Here is a 17,641-nt window from a genome sequence, read left to right as displayed (position 1 = left end):
TTCTTCTTCAGAGAGAAGTGTTTGTATAGCAGTAGGATCTTCTTCATCACTTTTGGTGCAGGTTTCTATGATTGTGTTTTCTTTGAGGAGATGGATTGGCAGATTTGCTATGTCTTTTGCAAATGCACGTCTTTCTTGGAATTGCCGACGGAGCTACCAATCAGATGGGTAGCAGGTTGATGATTCGATTGCACTTTTGTACCAGAGATTTTCCATTGTCCTTCTAAGGATGAAAGTTCCAGTTCCGGCTTCAGGTGACTCTTGTTTATCCGGTATACAATAGTTCAGGTGCATGTTCCAGTGCATGTGTTGGAGTTGGCTTTGACATGCAGAGGGAGATACTTCTATCTTCAAAACCACTTCTTGTTTGATCATCCGACTTTCTTGAATGAAGTTTAGAGATGGAGCATGTGGTGCCAGATCCTTAGCCAACAATGACAACAGGTACGAGGAGGTTTTCTTGGAGTGTAGACTTCTCTTATCTCCATGTTCTCTCCGAATACAGTGGTAGTGTGGCCCTACAGATTTGGTCATTCCTTTGCCCTTTTGTGAGCTTGTCAATTCCCATTTGTGGGACAGGTTTACGATCTCTTGTGAGCTTGTCAGCACCATTTATGGGACAGGTTTGCAATCTGCTATGGTGGTAGTTTTGATGTTCGCGACAGTAGATTTGTCGAGATCCTTTGGAGGACAGGTTTGCACGTAGCGTCAACAATTGGTGGGGACATTTAGTTCCTACTCCCGCAGTAGTAACATTTGGATACCTTTTCCATACATCCCTTGGAAAGCTCCAACCTTGGGGCAGCCCATTCTTCGTGGGTATGTTGCAGTTTCCCGAGCCGGTTCCTTTCCTCTTACCTTGAGTATTGGATTCATATTGTGTATTAAATATTGATTGCACAGTTCAGTTGTGGGTATATTCTTCTCGGCACAAGTACAAAGGACAGTTTGGTGAAGATTTTAAGAAAGCAAGTTACGAAGTGGAAGTATATGTGCTCTTTCGAGTCTGTATGCAGATTGGCATATTGTATTAGACTATACCTGCAAGTTTGTTCTTGGCAGATGCAGAGGAGTGAAGGACATTTGGTTTGATCCCAAGGAGTTTGCTTGAGTATCTCGGTTCCTTTTTGGACCTCGACGGCTTCTTTGGCAAACACGATCCTTAGGTGATGTCGGACAACCTTGCAGGTCTTCCTATTCTTTGTAGTCCAACTCTACCAATGGGGCGATTCTCTTTGAGTCTCGAGTTCCTTAAGATTCTGGTTTTGCTATTCAGAGGAAGTAGTCTTACTCCGATTTGTCTTAGATTTCTTTCTGGCGGTACTCATTCTCTTTTCCCACGATTATCGGGGGGGGGGGGGGGGGGGGGGGGGGGGGGCGGGGGGGGGGGGGGGAGCTTCCTATCTTGGGAGGAGTTCTCAGCTTTAGCTATAGAGCCTTCAATGACAATTTTGCTATGTACCAACGTGGGATTGAGTCAATTGCTACCTCAAGATGTACTTTTGAGGATACTTCTCGTTCAGAGGGGGCTTCCAGGTTATTATCTATAGTAGACTTCCGGTGATTATCTATAGTAGACTTCCGGTGCTCCATTCAAAAAAGTACTATGCACGGTGTCCTCTAGTCCCTGCTTTCCTTGCCCATTTCCTGTGGCTTTGGATGGTGTTCTTTAGCCCACAGTGCAATTAGTATCTTGGTTGATGTTTTCTTTAGCGATTTTGGTGGTTGCTTTGTCTTTCGGATATGTGGTATGTGTCTTCGAGATTGATCCTTGAAGACTGTACCATTCAGGACACACCTACTTCCCTTATCCTTAGACTGGCATGTTGCTTTGTACAGGTGGATAGTGGTCCTTTCGGACTAGGAACCAATTACAATTAGCCCAAGCATTCTTCATAGTGGGGGGACAATCTTCTTGGTTCTCCCAAATTTGGTTCCAAGTTTCATAGGTATATCATTTTTCTTTCGGATTCCCCTACTTTGGGTCCAATTACATAGGCAGAGACAGTTGGAGAGGTATGATAGTTATCCATGGTTAGGGCCTTACAGTTCTTGTGTCTCCATGTGCAGCGGACATGATTGACAGTCTATCTGGTGGCTTTCTATAGCACCTTGTTCTTCTCTTGCAGAGCTTGGGTGCAAGGTCTCTTGATCTTGCCGTGTTAGCTGCAGTCTCAATATTGATGTGTGTTCCTTTCTATTGGATGTTTGTTCCCGATTCACTTTGAGAGTGGAGTGATATACACTCACGATGTGTTCCACACAAATAAAGATCAGTAGCAGTTTTCACTCTCTGTTCCGATGAAGTTCCTTCAGATACAGTTTGCAGTTCACCATGGTATATGGTGGTTGGTGCAGTTCTTCATTCCTTGTCATCTGACATATAATTCCTCAAGAGCTCTGGTTGTCCTATTCTTTGGACTTCCATAGTAGCTGAGATTCTGGCATGTGGTATATGACCGGAGGTGCAGGTTTCCGACTCTTTCCTCGAGAAGGGAGCATTTTAGAGTTGGAAAATGATCCGGATACCAATAGTTTATGCCTTTACCCTCAGTTTTGATGCATTCTCTTAGAGCGGTCAGCAGAAGTACCTTCTGCAAATGCTGGTTGTGCGACTTGCAAGTCGATTTGGTTGAGGAGATTCTTGTTAGAGCTTAATTTACTTTTCAGCAAACAACATTATACTTCCCGAACGTCTTTCGGGGTAGTGATTGGATGGTATGATGGCTACATAATATACGACCTTGGAGTTTTGTAGTAGATATCTTCGTCCACGAAACCCTCTCTTTATAGAGGCACATTGCTCACTCCAGCTTCCTGGTCCGTCTTTTTTTCTAGGAGCTGAGAGGGGGTGTAGGCATCTCTCTGGATTCGTCCAATCAGTCCCAGCATCTCCCAAGGACAGGTGTTAGGGAGTGGGTTGTTTTGTGGCTATGCCCAGCCAGTGTGAGGTAGGTTTCTCATGTTGGGTTGTGTTTAGCCATGTTTAGCTCAGATCTTGTTTAGCCATGTTTAACTCAGGTTTTGGCTTTGTTCCATAGACTGATCAACTCCTGGAGGCCTAGGATATTTTATCCCAGTCCCCCCTATATTTCCCCCAAGCATCTGCTACCCTCTCCTATTTTTTCTCCCTTTTTCAAGGTCGTGGAGCTAGAGGGCTGGGTCGGGCACATCCGTGTAGGCCCTATATATGGGCATGAGGGGGGTCTTCTCATGGCATGCAGTTCAGCCCCAATGTGGGGAACAGTACCCCAGGGGGCAGCAGGTGGAGGTCATTGACGGGCAGCCCTAGCGTTTTCACCAGCAGCCCTAGCATTTTTACTTGGCAGCCCTCAGCGTTTTTGGTGGGCAGCCAGGGCGGGGTTCGCAGATGATGGCGGGCTTCTTGTGGAGGTGATCCTTTGCTAGGAGAGATAGGCAGCAGATCTTCCCCTTCGTGTCATCCCCTCAAGGCAGCCCATCCCGTGGTCATCTTAATCAGAGGCATAGCACCATCCTTGTGTGCCTGCCTAGGAGAGCATAGATCCAGTTCGGTCAGATACGCACATCCTCACATCAGCTAGAGATCGAAACAGGCAGATTTAGAGTACCCGCTAGTCCAGGATTTGTCAAGTGTGCCAGATAGAGCCTGAGACAGAGCTACATTACATATGTCACTGCCCAGTATACTATGAGATACGAGGCCGCTTTTACTGTCTATTCAAAGAGGGCTTTGAACCACTTTCTAGAATCATGAGATACCAAGGTCAGAAATGCCTCGGATTATACTTACTAGAGATTCGCAGACACAAAGAGGACCTTTTGAAGAGGGGCACAATGAGAGAGAACCAGCGACAACGGCAGATTACAGATTTCTTTCAGTCACAGACAGAGGAGTTCAAGCAGCCCCCACAACATAGCAGCACCAAAGGCATACTGCTTGATCGGGGGATAGAGTTGGGGTGGTCCCGTCGCCCACGGATGAGGGGACCCTCTCGACATCGACACAAATTATGACAAAGGATCGATACCATACTGGCGCGACAAAGGAGCCATTTCGACAGAGTGCTTACCATGGAGGACTTTGAACCTCTATAGCCTTTTGGATACTGATGTCTCTACTATCAAAGAGCTCCATTGTATCAGCCCCCCCCCCCCCTCCCACCTTTTTTTGTATTAGCTTCCACCCTACCCTACCCACTATTTTCTTTTCAGTTCTTCGTATATTTCGTACCTAGACCTGGTATTAGATTCACCACATGTAACCTTTTGGTCTCATAGGTCATTTTGGCCTTTTGAAGACGTTAATATTACATTTAATTTCATTTCATTTCTCTCTCCAGTTCTTCCTTGATGCCAGGAGGTGCATCACTGTTGGGGTTGTAGCCCTTGTTGTCGTCATGTCAGTGGTCTTATGTGCAGAAGCAGATGGTAGTGTCAATAGCACTTGCAGTTGTGTGCACCTCGGGTCTATCCAGTTGGCATGTCAATTCTATGCCGGACCATCGTTGGTCACTTGTATAAGCAAAATGTTATCAGCATAAAGAGCCTTTCCCAAATATCTCTCTCTCTCTCTCTCTCTCTCTCTCTCTCTCTCTCTCAGATGTCCTCCCTCTTTCTGCCTCAGTGATCTCTCTTCTCCACAGGTGCCTTATTCATGTGTTTGGCAATGCAGGTGTTCTAGATCGTACTCGAGGTGTCTACCAGATCACGAGCCAGTTCTTGTTTTCATGCATCTTTCGCTGCCACTTTTGCATGGTATCAGAGCCCCATGGAGATACGAGCACCTTGGATGCTCGGATTTGGATGATCCGTTGCGGTTTTGGACATGATTGAGAGAGAAGAAGCTTGCTGTTTTTGGGGCAGATTCGGGTATCTGGAGGCTATGGACCCTCGTCTACAACCTCCCCGTCTCTACCCTTGATTACCCCGACCTCTCTTCACCGAGGGAAACCCAATGGAGGCTTCAGGATGTGTACCAATGCTGAATTGCTTTGGTTTTCCCAAATGGAGTCATATTACCGTGCCTTCCCGCAAGGGGAGCAGAGCACGCATGCTTCTTCAGAGAGAAGTGTCTGTACAGCAGTAGGATCTTCTTCATCACGTCTGGAGTAGGTTTCTATGGCTGTGTTTTCTTTGAGGAGATGGATTGGTAGATTTGCTATGCCTTTTGCAAATGCACGTCTTTCTTGGAATTGTCGATGGAGCTACCTATCCAATGGGTAGCAGGTTGATGATTCGGTTGCACCTTTGTACCAGATTGTGGATTATGGATGACAGGGGGATCTCTTCCCTTCTTGGAGCAGAGGATGTTCTTTGATTTTCCATTGTCCATCTAAAGATGGAAGTTCCAGTTCTGGCTTTAGGTGACTCTTGTTTATCCGGAATGCAACACTCAGATGCATGTTCCAATGCATGTGTTGGAGTTGGCTGACAGGCAGAGGGGGAGATTTGTATCTGGCTGACGAAACTGTGATGCATTTGCTTTGGGATTGCTGCAACAACACTTTCATCAGGCAAGTGTCCTATGCACTGCGCCTAAATCTCCCCTCTAGAATCTTTCACAGAAGGTTCTCGATTTTTGAAGTACTCCAGCAACCACATTCTTCGTTTGAGGTCTTCTTCCATTGGGTCAGATTTGGGTTATGTGGACCATATGGCACCAGTGTAACTCTCAGATGTTTCATGCCGTGGAAATTGACCCTTTCCCTTCAAATTTTCTCTCTTCACTTTGCCCATGATGCGGGAGATATCTCTCTTGAAGCTTATAGGATTTACCTCTTATTTATAGTGGGTTTGTCTTTTGTACCTCTTATTTATAGTGGGTTTTCCTCGGTTTGAGGTTTCCCACTCGTAAATTCAATCAAAATTTACAAAACAAAAGGTGCATGTGTGTGATGATTGTGGTGCGCTTGTTGAAACGGTTCCTCATCTATTATGAGATTGTATTGTCTCTCGTAATTTGCTAGATCATGTATTAGGGCCTCTTGGAGCTCATTTTCCTTTTGTGTTTTAAGAAATAAATTTGGTTGCTTGGTGTTTTTGCTCCTGCTCTCAAACGATATAAAGAAAAAAAAAATCAAGGTCTAATAATATGCCATGTGGATGATTTGGCAATTGAAGAATCAATTTGTTTTTGGTGAGTCACCGATTCTCAAACAATATAAAAATTTAATTTGTGGGCTCCAATAATAGGCCATGTGGACGATTTGGCAATTGAAGAATCGGCCTGTTTTGGTCAGTCACTTTCTGGCCTTATTGTTTTTCAAACAATCATTGCATCACTCCCTTTCTGATTGTCTGCCTCTACAAGAGATTGACCCATGGTATGCCCTTTTCTCAACTGTCTTGACTATGCCTTTGTTCGCTATGAACTTGGACATTTCTTGTATATGATACACTTTTGAGAAGATGCTCTCTATAGAAATCCCAACTCCTGTGTCGGCTCTATCCATGTCCTCTTGGTCTCCAACTGGGTCAGGTCTTGGCGAATGAGTCTAGTAATCTCCACATGTGTAAGAGACAACAATGGTGCATCACCGGAGTACTAGAAGGGAGGCAAGTTGTCCATGTTGAAGCCATGTATCTGGAACCATGATGACATCTGTGCATACCAGCAAGATGTGTCCCCCTGTAAAGCTAATTGTCTGGAGGACTCAAGGGCCAATCTGACATATCTGTCTCTAGTAGTATCCCATAAGCTGTGCATAAAGGAGACTAATCTGGTAAGCGCCTCTATCTCCATAGGGGGGCCTGCTAACTCCACTCTAATGATCTCATGTGGCACAAAGGCCTTGGCTCTAATCAACCGAGAAATCATAGATGTCACAAAAATACGGAAGCGTAAACTGACGTTTAATTGCACTTCAAATACTCAAGAGAATTAGAGGGAGAGAGAAAACTTGACACTCCATTGGGGACCAGAAGATGGGCTGGTCCCCCCCCATAAAGAGAATATCTTTATTACTAAGGGAGAATCTTTACAAGCACAGGAACGGGGCATACGCCCGTCCTCTATTCTTTCTTCTGTTCTGTTCTGACTACTGACTGAGAAAGTGTTTCCACTTTCTTTCTGCTTAGGGGATTTCCCATCTTCTGCGAGACTGGTTGGAAGCTCTCAAAAAGAGAGTCTATCTTCCAAAACAGCTCATCGGAAGCTCTCACAGAGGAGAGTCCATCTTCCGTTATGTGTTGCCTTCATGCTCATTCATTCATGCATCGAACACAAAAGAGAAACAAGCAAAATGCACACGCACATGCTTGCTGTAATTTTCTACACATAACCTGAAATTCTTACCTGTGCACACCCCTATGCCGAAACAGAGGTCTTCTTCGCGATGGAATCGCGCCAAACTTGATGTAGACTTAGGATAAGGAGAGAGAAGAGAATTTCTATGGCTGGTCTGCTGAAAACAGCCCTAATCGAGGTGATTAGGGACTGAAAACAGAGAATTACAACAGCCGCACTCTGCTAAGAGAGCGTCTATGGCAGCTTCTCGCGATGAAACTTCACCAAAAGGTGTCTATGACTGTGAGATCCCTTGTTCTTGACAATGGGAGCACAAGGCTACCACATATGTCGCAAGGGGCTGCTCTCAAGCTTCAATGGAGGGCTCCACCGCGTAGAGCACGCTCACATTAGGGGAGGTAGGTGCACTGCCAGCCCTGAAAATGGGGGAGGGGGGGCTCCTAAATAGCCATCAGGGAGAGGGGGCGCTAGGCAGAGAGAGAGGGTGAGAGTGAGAGTGAGAGAGTTAGTTTGCATTGGTAAGTGTGCCACTTGGCACACTTACTTTAAAAACTTAAAAACCATTCAACTTTTGACTTTAAAAACTTCTAGCTCATTAATTAAAAAAATGTGCAACTAACTAACAACTGCTACCAATGATTCTTTTATGAGAACACCAAAAGTCTGCCGGCGCAATGCCGCACGGGCACTACACCGCCTTTACCTGTTCACACTTGTCCGGCCGCCCGCCCGGGCACGGACCGTTAAATTTAATTTCACGAAACTTACCCTAAGGCTTTATTAGCTTTATTAGCCTTAGGGTCACTGTTCTAAGGACCCCATCTCATTCATGTGCTTGTACTGACGCGCGTATTTTTCCTGAGCCTAAAATCTGAGGCTACTGCTTACCCCTTTCTGAAGACCCGATTTCCCAATCACTAGGGCTTCAGGGTAATTTCTGCTAAGGTCCCTCTGAGGTGTTCTAGCCCGCATTTAGGCTCACCTGAGGCCTTAGAACTGCTAGGTCTATTCTGGTGTGCACACAACTAATTAGATAATTCTTTTCTCATAAATAAATTAATTATTTACAAAGTCTGACTTAGTTACAATAGATACCAAGGGCCTCTCCATACCTCTCCACCCATCCTGACCCACAGAGAGTCCCCAAACCTGAGCCCCATAGGTTGTTCGGGGTTCTTGGAACTGAACCTGCGAACACATCCTCTCCAACCCTCCTAAGGCCACATACGTTCTGATCAATCCGGTCTCTGCTGCTCTCTTCAAAGAAAACTTTGGCCCCGTGAAGACTACCCCAAGATAAGTGAATGCATTTGTGTACTCCACAGTCTCCTGACCATAAGTGAATGTAGGTGCTGATCTCATGATCCACTGCAGTGTGGTGTTAAACACCATAACCTTGGTTTTACCAAAGTTTACAGACAATCCACTATCCTCCGCAAAGCTATGTAATGCATCCAAATGTCGTTGCATACCCACCAGTGAGCCAGAGATCATCACAATACCATCAGCATATAATGACAATGGAATCCATGTCCCTACCAGCTGAACACCTCTGTCACCTCTCTGAATGTAATCATCTCATCTATATACATACCAAATAGAGTAGGAGACAATGGACAGCCTTGTTTCACTTCCAATAGTGGAGTGAACTAAATCAGATATCCCCTCCGGAGTGTGTACATGTCCCACCACTAGTCTGTATAGAGCCATGATCCCCCAAATCAACAAATGGGCACTCCCATCTCCTGTAGTCTGTGCATCAATCTGGCTCTGGGCACCATGTCAAATGCTTTGCGGAAATCCACAAAGCTACAATAAATTCGTCTCCTATGTGCCCTACGCTCCTGAATGATGGCTTTGAGTGTCAGAATATGGTCGAGAGTTGAGAAGCCTCTCCTAAAACCGGCATGTCCTGCTGCTCGTATACCCTCACTCTCTGCCCATCTGCTAAACTGTTGGTCAAGGATCGAAGCATACAACTGTGCCAACGTGTACGATAGTTTCCAAGGTCCATAGGACCACCTGCCTTGTAGATAGGCACAATAGTAGACAATCTCCAAGTCTCAGGTAGACCCTCACACATGACGCAATTGAATAGAACTGCAAGAACCTCTGCAAGCATATCTCTAGCATGTATAAAGTGCTCTCCTACTAGACCATCACGATCATATGCCCTCCTAGTCCTCATCCTGTAGAGAGAGAGAGAGAGAGAGAGAGAGAGAGAGAGAGAGAGAGAGAGAGAGAGAGAGAGAGAGATGAAATGAAGTGAAATGTTATATTAACGTCTTCAAAAGCCCAAAATGACCCATGAGACCAATCTGTTACAAAATAGTGAATCTAATACCATGTCTGGGTACAAAAGAACTAGAACAAAGAACTAGAGAGAGAGAGAGAGAGAGAGAGAGAGAGAGAGAGAGAGAGAGAGAGAGAGAGAGAGAGCCTTTCTGAGTTTTTCCCATTTCCTTGTATATAGACCTATGGTGTAATGCAAAGGGTCAAAGCACCACTTTTAATGCCAAAAAAAAAGAACAGAGCTTGCTTTCTCTCCACTTTCTTTTGTTGATGCAAAATATTCAACCTCCCGATTGATCTGCTTACCATTCTGCAGTGGTCCTCTACTGCAAGAAGTATTACCATGGCCACAAACTTTATCCAATATTTCAGCCTCCAAAGTGGTTCTCTTGCCCATTAATCAGAGCGCACGCTTGTAGAAGTAGCATCTCAACAACCTTAGGGCATGAAGAATCCAATTTTCTAGAAGGTTTTCTTTTGGTAAATTATGCTTGGTGTTTTCCATGTTGATTAGGTGCTTGCCTACAAGCACAAAGCTCCTTCTCAATGGTGGATCTTTTCTAATAATTCCCAAAGGCTTGTGGTTTCCTCCTACAGCTTGGGCAATGCCACACAGACACTTTCTGGTGCATCCTTTGAAGAGTTTTTCTTGCTCTTTGGAATACATCTATCCCACTTGGCATACAAACTTTTCTTCAAGTGGGGTGGATTTTGGGCTCTAAGCCACCTCTGAGAAAATGTCATTACTTTAGGAACTTTCCTACAATTCCTCCTACAAATTATCACAACATTCACCTAACAAGCTAATTGTCTTGTCTGTATAGAAACATTTAAGCCTCCACATACGTGCTATGTGTGTGTGTGGAGGTAATTGAATACTTTGGACCTTTGCCGCCACACTTTAGCAAGGAAGGCCATGTTATTGCCTACTCTTGCACAGCAGTCTCAACCGTGGACAGTTATGATTGCTGCACTATATCAGCATGCTACCACTTCTGCCTTTGGTCACTGGCAGATTTCCAGCTTGGAGATTGTGTTGGGCAAGATGGTCGGCTAGATTCTTGGTTGCTCGATCACCTCTAGTTTGCTCTTTGCTTGGAAAGCTGTTACGGATCATCTTTCTTGGCATGGCAAACAACAAACGATGGGAATTCGCTAGGCTTGGAAAGCATTCATTGGAGTAGGGCATTCTCACTTACTCTTGTTGACCGGTAGCCTCGCCCAGGCATATTTCCTTTCTTGCTGAGGCATATGCACGGTGGATAATGTGGTGGATTTATCTGAGAATATGCTTCCTTCTCTCACAAAGCTACACACTTTGAGTTGGGCGTGCATTATCGTCAAATTTGAGGTGCCCTTGAGCATACGCTCGTTGTTTTCCTCCCCATTCCGTCACTGGCCAGTGGATGCCATATGCCAGATTGGACTTTATGGGACGCTCCTCTTGATGCCATTTTTGCCCGCAGCATTTATGCTTCTCTTTTGCAGGAGTCTTGGCTAGCTGATCATTGTAATGGGCTTTGGTCTTTGCATAAATATGATCCATGGTGGAAAAAGGCTCTTACTCCAATTTGGAAATGCCACTTGCCTCTTAAGGAATGTTTGTTTCTCTGGCTTTGTTTCTTGGGAGCTCTCCCTGTTGGAACTCTCCGTGCAGCGCGTCGCATCAGCTCTTCTCGTTGTGTCACATGTTCCGCCGGTGATGAAACTGTCAATAGACATCTGTTTTGGGATTGTTGTTTCACCGGGACTTTCCTTGACTGCATATCTGCCTATATACGCCTCCGATTTCCCTCAATGGTTTTCCACAAACGATTCTGTTTTTTTGGCATTCTCCAAACCTCCCTTCAACAATTTGAGATCTTCTTCACATGGGCCAGATTTTGGTCGCTGTGGTCTTTGTGGCGCCAACGCAATTTTCACATGTTCTATCAGTAGGAGGCGGGTCCTTTTCCTTCGTTCAAGATTTCACTTAGGCAATCCTTACATTTCGTCCTCTGATGTTGGGGACATATCCCTGGGCATCTTACAACTCTTCTATGTTTGCTTTTAGAGATTTCCCATCATGAAACACAGAGGTGTTTCTCCCTTTGTATCTGATCTTTCTGGTGGGTTTTCCTCATTTTAAGGTTTCCCACTTGTAAATTAAACAAAACAGATTTACACAAAAGAAAAAAAAAACGTGTGTGTGGGGTGGTGGTGGTTTGTGAAGGGGGGATGACCTTGGAGAGAGCCTGTTGAAGGGGGAGGAGGTCCACGCTCTGTACTTGTTCTCCAGCGGCAGAAGATGCTACTACTACGCTCTTGGAGAGGCGGCGCCCACCCCTGAGAGCTACGGGTGACCTGATAAAGCTGACACGTAGCAATAAGGAAGGAGGCGCGGCCCAGCATTGTGCAGTCGCCATGACTGGTTACCAGCCTCCCCCGGACAAACGATAATGTCCCCGCAAATTTCAAATGATAAAATGATCTTTCAAATGTACAGCCTATTTTTATCCAGCTAATGGCTTTTCTTTAATGATATTACCGAGAATCTTTGTAGATTCCTCAGCTTCATCATTCTTTCTATTGCAACAATGGACTATAAGTCTTACAGATAGAGAGAATCGAACACAAAACCTTGAGAGTCTTAAATAAACTCTCTCGCTAACCATCCAACCCAGCTTCTCACGCTATCTGCGACGTTATCCTTTACAAATAAAATAAAAGATTTCCCCAACTCAACGGCCCATGCTGCTGCCACGGCTTGCTCTTTGTCTTGCCTACTGGCTTCACCCAACTTGCCACTGCTCATCGTCTTGCTTGCTGGCATCACACGGTGCTTGCCATTGCTCGCCGTTTTGATGCTACCACCATCAAGTGCGTATGGTCCTTGCTACGTCCCAAGATTCGCACTCATTTTCTTTTCCAAAATGGGTAGCACCTAATGGGGAGCCTACAGACTAAATTAAAATTAAAAGTTAAACATAGCATCCCCCGTTTGTAGTGAACACGAGGTGGACTCGAGGGATCAATGGCGCCAATCCAATCCACCGTCGATCTTGCTGGCGCGGCCTAAAAAATATAGGGTCCCTTCGTCGCGCTCGCTGCTTGAGCTCCCGATCTCATCCCACAGACTCCCACACCCTATCCAGCTCGCCTATCACGCATCCGTGCAAGCAATGCAAGTCCACGTGTATAAGTTCTTGCCCCCCCTTGTCGTGTGGATTTGACGGTCTAAAGCCCCCCGTCTTGCCATTAAATCGCTCCACTGTTGATCCCATGAGTGATACCCTATGTCACTTATAAACGAGGGTGCCTCGGCACTATTTGATTACAGCCGGGTCGCACCCGGGGGGGGGGGGGGGGAGTGGGAGAAATTCCTAAAAGCCTGGGGAAATCGAAACGTGGCCACCATCCCCACTATGACTTTGAAAATCCGAGGGATCAAGAGAGCCTTCCTGTAACTTTGTTGGAACCCCTTTTCAATTGCATGGCCGTCCGAGTTGGCATGCCCTCCGAATTCAATCACGGCCCCATACGAGTACCAAACTTGCGCTTCTGCAGTTGATGATTGTAGCTGGCCGAATCAGAAGGGGTAGGGAATGGACACTTAGTGTCCATTCCTCATAATACCTGCGACCCCTTGGCGACCGGCGGAGGCCGGGAGCCATGGGGGAGCAGGTATTATGAGTGAATGGACACTAAGTGTCCATTCCCGACCGTCAAGGTCCAGGGGAGCCGGGCCAAGCACTGGTCTCTGACCACAGCCTTGCATTGCCAGATACAGTCCTGCAGCCCTACAGCCCTGCAACACAACTACAGTCGGTTATTCCGCATGCTGAGGTGTCGTACATTCCTGCAACGCAACTAGTCAGTTATTCTTCACGCTGAGCTGGTGTACAATCATTGGCAATCATTGCCATTGAGATTATGAGTGCTGATGTGTCTGACATCTGACGGGCATCGGCTGAAATTACTATATGGAATCGCTACTAGACAAACGGCTCAGATGGCCTGCCCGACGACCCTGGACCTTGACGGAGAGTGGCATGCTCAGGAAAATGAGGAGAGTTGTGCCTACACTACTAAGGCTGGGTTCACAAGGCGCGGCGGCAATAGGCGTCAACCAATTAATTTCCCCCCGGTGGAATTTCCCGTTCAGACGGCGCGGTGGGAGATTGTAAACTCTGCTCCACGTCACGGCAAAGGAACATGAATTTTCTTCCGCCACCCCTATGTGATCTTCCGACCCCCCCCCCCCCCCCCCCCCCCCCCCCCCCCCCCCCCCCCCCACCCAATCTTTAGCATCCACGCACGCAAGAGCTTCTGATAGCCTTGAGCGATTCCACCTCGCCTTGTGAACACCTGCCCGGTGGAAGCTTTCTTCTCTCTCACCTTCCGCCTGGAAGACTGTATGCTTTTGGCTTTCTTCCACCGGCATCGTCTGAACCCAACCTAAAAGATGAAGAATGTGCAGGCTGTGGCTAAGAGCTCATGCTCTGACGTACCTTTTGGTGGGTATGGTCAGGGGGAAGTTGAAACCCACCAGCAACCTCGACGAGTTCGCATAGGCTGGGCAAAGCATTGCAGTGTTCTTTATAGAGCGCTCCAAATTGAGAGGTGGCCATGAAGAGTTGGGACCCTCGTGCGGCGCCTTTATTTGTGCAACTATGCAATGCACTGGCAATAGCCGGTTTCATAGGCGAGATGCATTTCTGGAGGATGGTTCAACCACCCTCCCAACGAGAGGCTCTTTTATGCTCCGCAGCTACTGAGGCGAGCCTACGGGAAGGCCTTGCAAGTTGAGAGGCGCCGTCAGCGGCTCTTTCAGAGGGTTTACGGGAAGGCTCTCCAAGCGACGGTTAAGGAAGGTTTGCTTCGACCTTGAATCCAGGGGTTTGTGAGCCAATCGCACCAAAGCAAGCATGATGGTTTGTTTTTGAAGTGGTTTTTTTTGTGTGGACAGAAGCTTGGGTGCAACTCTGTGCATGGAATCCCCCCCACTCCCGCCATGACAGGAGTGCGACCCGGCTCTTAAATACCCCAAGGCCGTGGGATCGATGGCAGAGGTTGAAGCTCACAAATCTTGGGGTGGGGGAATAGTGTAGAAAAAAGTCAACAATTGGCGGTGATTTGAGAAGCGAACTCAGCACCTCAAGGATGGAGGTCCGATGATGCGTGTGGTTTCTTGAAACCTATGTGAGTTCACAACATTATAAACTTGGTCCCCGTTTACCCCCTCCCCATGTCCTTGTTTACTTTTTTGCATCAGGCATCCTCACGCGCCTCTGTTTTTGTGCCCAAGCTTCTCCGTCGTCCGATCCCATCGCCTGCACTTTGTTTAAGACCCTGTGTCAAATAGTGTTGAGGCCCAGTGTCTCACTTCTTCTCAGCATGTAGAGTGGATGCTTCATGTGCGCAATTTGAATTATTAGAAATGAAATGATCTTTCAAGTGTGTGACATGTGTGTGTGTGTGTGTGTGTTTTGTCCTGTGTGTGTGCTTTCAGATCGAGCGAGAGAGTAAGCCATATGTGGTGGGTGGGTGTGCGGCGAACCTCTGTGACTTGCCCCTACACGAGTTGGTGCTTTGCGCTCCCAGCCTGCAGCGTGGCAATTGTTTGCTCGCAAAGTTTATGCCCTACATGAGCTCTGTCCGAGCACGAACCAGAACGTGTACGTATTCCAACCTTTGTGTGAGCCTGCATCCCTGAGGTACTTCGTCTTGTCTGTGCTCTGCCGCACATTTCGAAACCCTGAGGGGGTGTGGGCTATAGGTGTGTCACGCTCAAAAGTGTGGAAACAAGTTTTGATAACCTCCTATAGTGGGTCACGATTAGAAGCGTGGAAAGGGCAATGCTATGTTGATGTATTACTCTTGTGGTTTTGGGTGCATTATTTTGTAACCTTTGTATAGAGCTTTGTTTGGTTTCTCGTAGAGTTTTCTAGACATTTGCTTTTGTCTGGCGAGGTTTTATTGATTTATGTTCGGCACTTTATGTGTGTTTAAGCGTCGGAAAGCAATCAAACCTGTCTCGGAGGCTACTTCGGAGATCAAGGCTTGCTTGTATGAGGACTTTGAGGAGGCTTGACAAGCCTGGAATGGTTAGGCGCCTGCTCTTGAAATGCACATTTCCATGTAGGACCTCATGGACCCAGTCATGCAGTATGCTATGAATGCACTTATCATGTTTTTCCCCAGGGAAATGCCTACTATGCAAGATGTTGGGCAATGGGTCAATTTTCTCCTTAAACGACAAGCTCTCTGTGGCGTTTACTTTGGTGCACGTGGATTTTATGAAGTTTTGCTCGGAGATACAGAAGCCAAAAAGCTTATGCTTGAGATGTCTCTCTTCTTTTTTAATATGCAAATGACGCATGTTCTACCGCGGGCACTCACTAACGATTACCAGTCTTATTCGTCACAAATGCCCATTGTGGGTGGAAATCGTTGATTTCCCTCACATGTGGAGACATTTCTTGCCGTTGTTGGCTGTGCAACTTGATAAGGTTATTTGTCCCCTGAAATTGGATGCAAACACCAATAGGTTTTGCGTTCTTTGGGACAATGACAAACAAACCCATGAAGGAATTATGGATGACTCAGGAGATCCGTGGGTGGGCAAGTGTCCATTTAAACTTAAATGGGGTAAAATTGCAAATTCCTGCTTTCATTGTGGAAAATTGGGTCATATGCAATCTGAATGTCTAGAGCCAGTTTTGCAACCCCCTCTTTCAAATGCTCCTTCATCCACCTCTATCCCTATAGGTAAACCTGTCGATGAAGCTAAGCAAAATGGAGCCTCTACTGCTAAGGTGGTTTCGAATGCGTACCCCCTCTTATGCAAATAAGAATGCATCATTTTAGCAACTTCCTTGTAATGACAATCGCACGTTGATTGATGCACGGGAAAAAGTGATGCACTCTTACAAAGATTGGTGAGACTTCTACCAACAGAGTGATGTCTCGTAACTAGCAGAGTGACTTCTACTCGTTGTTCATGCCTCGTAACCAACAGAGTGATGTCCCAGTGATTATGGAAGCTTTGGAATTGTTTGGGATTGCGGCTGTTCTCAAAGTCAACTTTTGCAAATCGAAGCTTCTGCCACTTTGTTCGTGCGATTGGCATAGTTTATTGTGTCCATGTGAGATTGTTCCTCCATATGTGATCACCAGCTATTTGGGATATCCAATTGGATGGAATGTCACTCACACTCAAAAATTGGTTTGGGTTATGCAACACTTGAATGTCAAATTGCATTACTGGAAGTTATCTACTTGGCCATTGCATGTTCGCCTACAAATCGTTCAGAATATCCTGATGGCATATATTCAGTCCTTTTTGCCACTATTGCACTTGCCTCAGCAGAGTCTTGATTCTCTTATGTCAGCCATTTTGTCTCATTTCTGGTGAACTCATGCGCACAAAGAAGATTTGCATTTGATGTCCATGGAGAAGCTTTGTACACCCAAATGCTTTGGTGTTCTAAATATCTTGGACTTGTGTAGGCATGTTCTTGCTAGGAAAATCTATGTTATTTCGTAAACTTATGCAACAATCTCAGCCTTGGACTCTTATGTTTCCATACCCGAGTCGGCATGTTGTTACGTCCTCGTTTGGCCACTGGCAATCATCTATTTGGGAGGTTGTATTTGGTAAGATGGACGGGCATATTCCTAGATGTCCACTTGCTTCCACTTTGCTCTCTACTTGGAAAGAGGTTACGATTCATCTATCATGTAATGCTCGATAGGAAAGAAACTCACTTTGTATGGAGAGTCCTCATTAGAGTTGGGCCTTCTCTCTTACTTTGGTTGACCGCTCGCCTCGCCAGGCATACTTCCTCTTCTGTCGTGGCATTCGGGTGGTTGATGATGTGACAGATGCAATCTGATTCACTTTCAAGTTTCCCTTTGCCGCTCCCCGGTTTGGATTGGGTATGCATTACTACCAGTTCTAAAGAGAATTACAACAAATGTTGGTTGACTTTTTACCCATTTTGCCTTTTCCCGATGGCGATCCCATGTCTGACTGGAATCTTCGAGAAGTGCCCTTTCAGGAAATTTTTGTCGGTCGAGTTTATGCTCTTCTTCTACCTCGACCTTGGCTAGCTAATCATTGTAATGCTCTTTGGCACA

The 17,641-nt window shown here is 46.1% G+C and overlaps 2 protein-coding genes across 17 annotated transcripts in view; one reads left to right on the top strand and one right to left on the bottom strand.

Annotated features, from left to right (window-relative positions):
• Window positions 1-11,979, bottom strand: part of LOC147449744 (uncharacterized) — a 67,823-nt gene extending 55,844 nt beyond the window's left edge. For 13 of the 16 annotated variants that reach the window (XR_015189461.1, XR_015189459.1, XR_015189460.1 and 10 more), the window contains exon 1: window positions 11,743-11,979. Coding sequence is in view for 9 of the 16 variants with exons in the window: in XM_086522105.1 (XP_086378231.1) it covers window positions 11,743-11,925 (183 nt within the window). In the remaining 7 variants the exon portion in view is untranslated. The remainder of the gene's footprint in view (window positions 1-11,742) is intronic. The other 3 variants (XM_086522112.1, XM_086522113.1, XM_086522111.1) reach the window with 2 other exon arrangements.
• Window positions 11,980-13,964: 1,985 nt separating this feature from the next.
• On the top strand, window positions 13,965-14,929 carry LOC147449743 (uncharacterized). The gene is made up of 3 exons (XM_086522689.1): window positions 13,965-14,122; window positions 14,334-14,373; window positions 14,469-14,929. The coding sequence occupies exons 1-3, from the start codon at window positions 13,965-13,967 to the stop codon at window positions 14,538-14,540; spliced, it is 270 nt and encodes an 89-aa protein (XP_086378815.1). The 3' UTR covers window positions 14,541-14,929.
• The last annotated feature ends 2,712 nt before the right edge of the window (window positions 14,930-17,641 follow it).

The sequence above is a fragment of the Adiantum capillus-veneris genome, chromosome 10 (assembly GCF_014529385.1).
Source record: "Adiantum capillus-veneris isolate H3 chromosome 10, ASM1452938v2, whole genome shotgun sequence".
In the NCBI taxonomy this organism is placed as follows: Eukaryota; Viridiplantae; Streptophyta; class Polypodiopsida; order Polypodiales; family Pteridaceae; genus Adiantum; species Adiantum capillus-veneris.
Note: the sequence above shows the minus strand (reverse complement) of the source record. Positions and strands in the feature narration are given on the sequence as shown.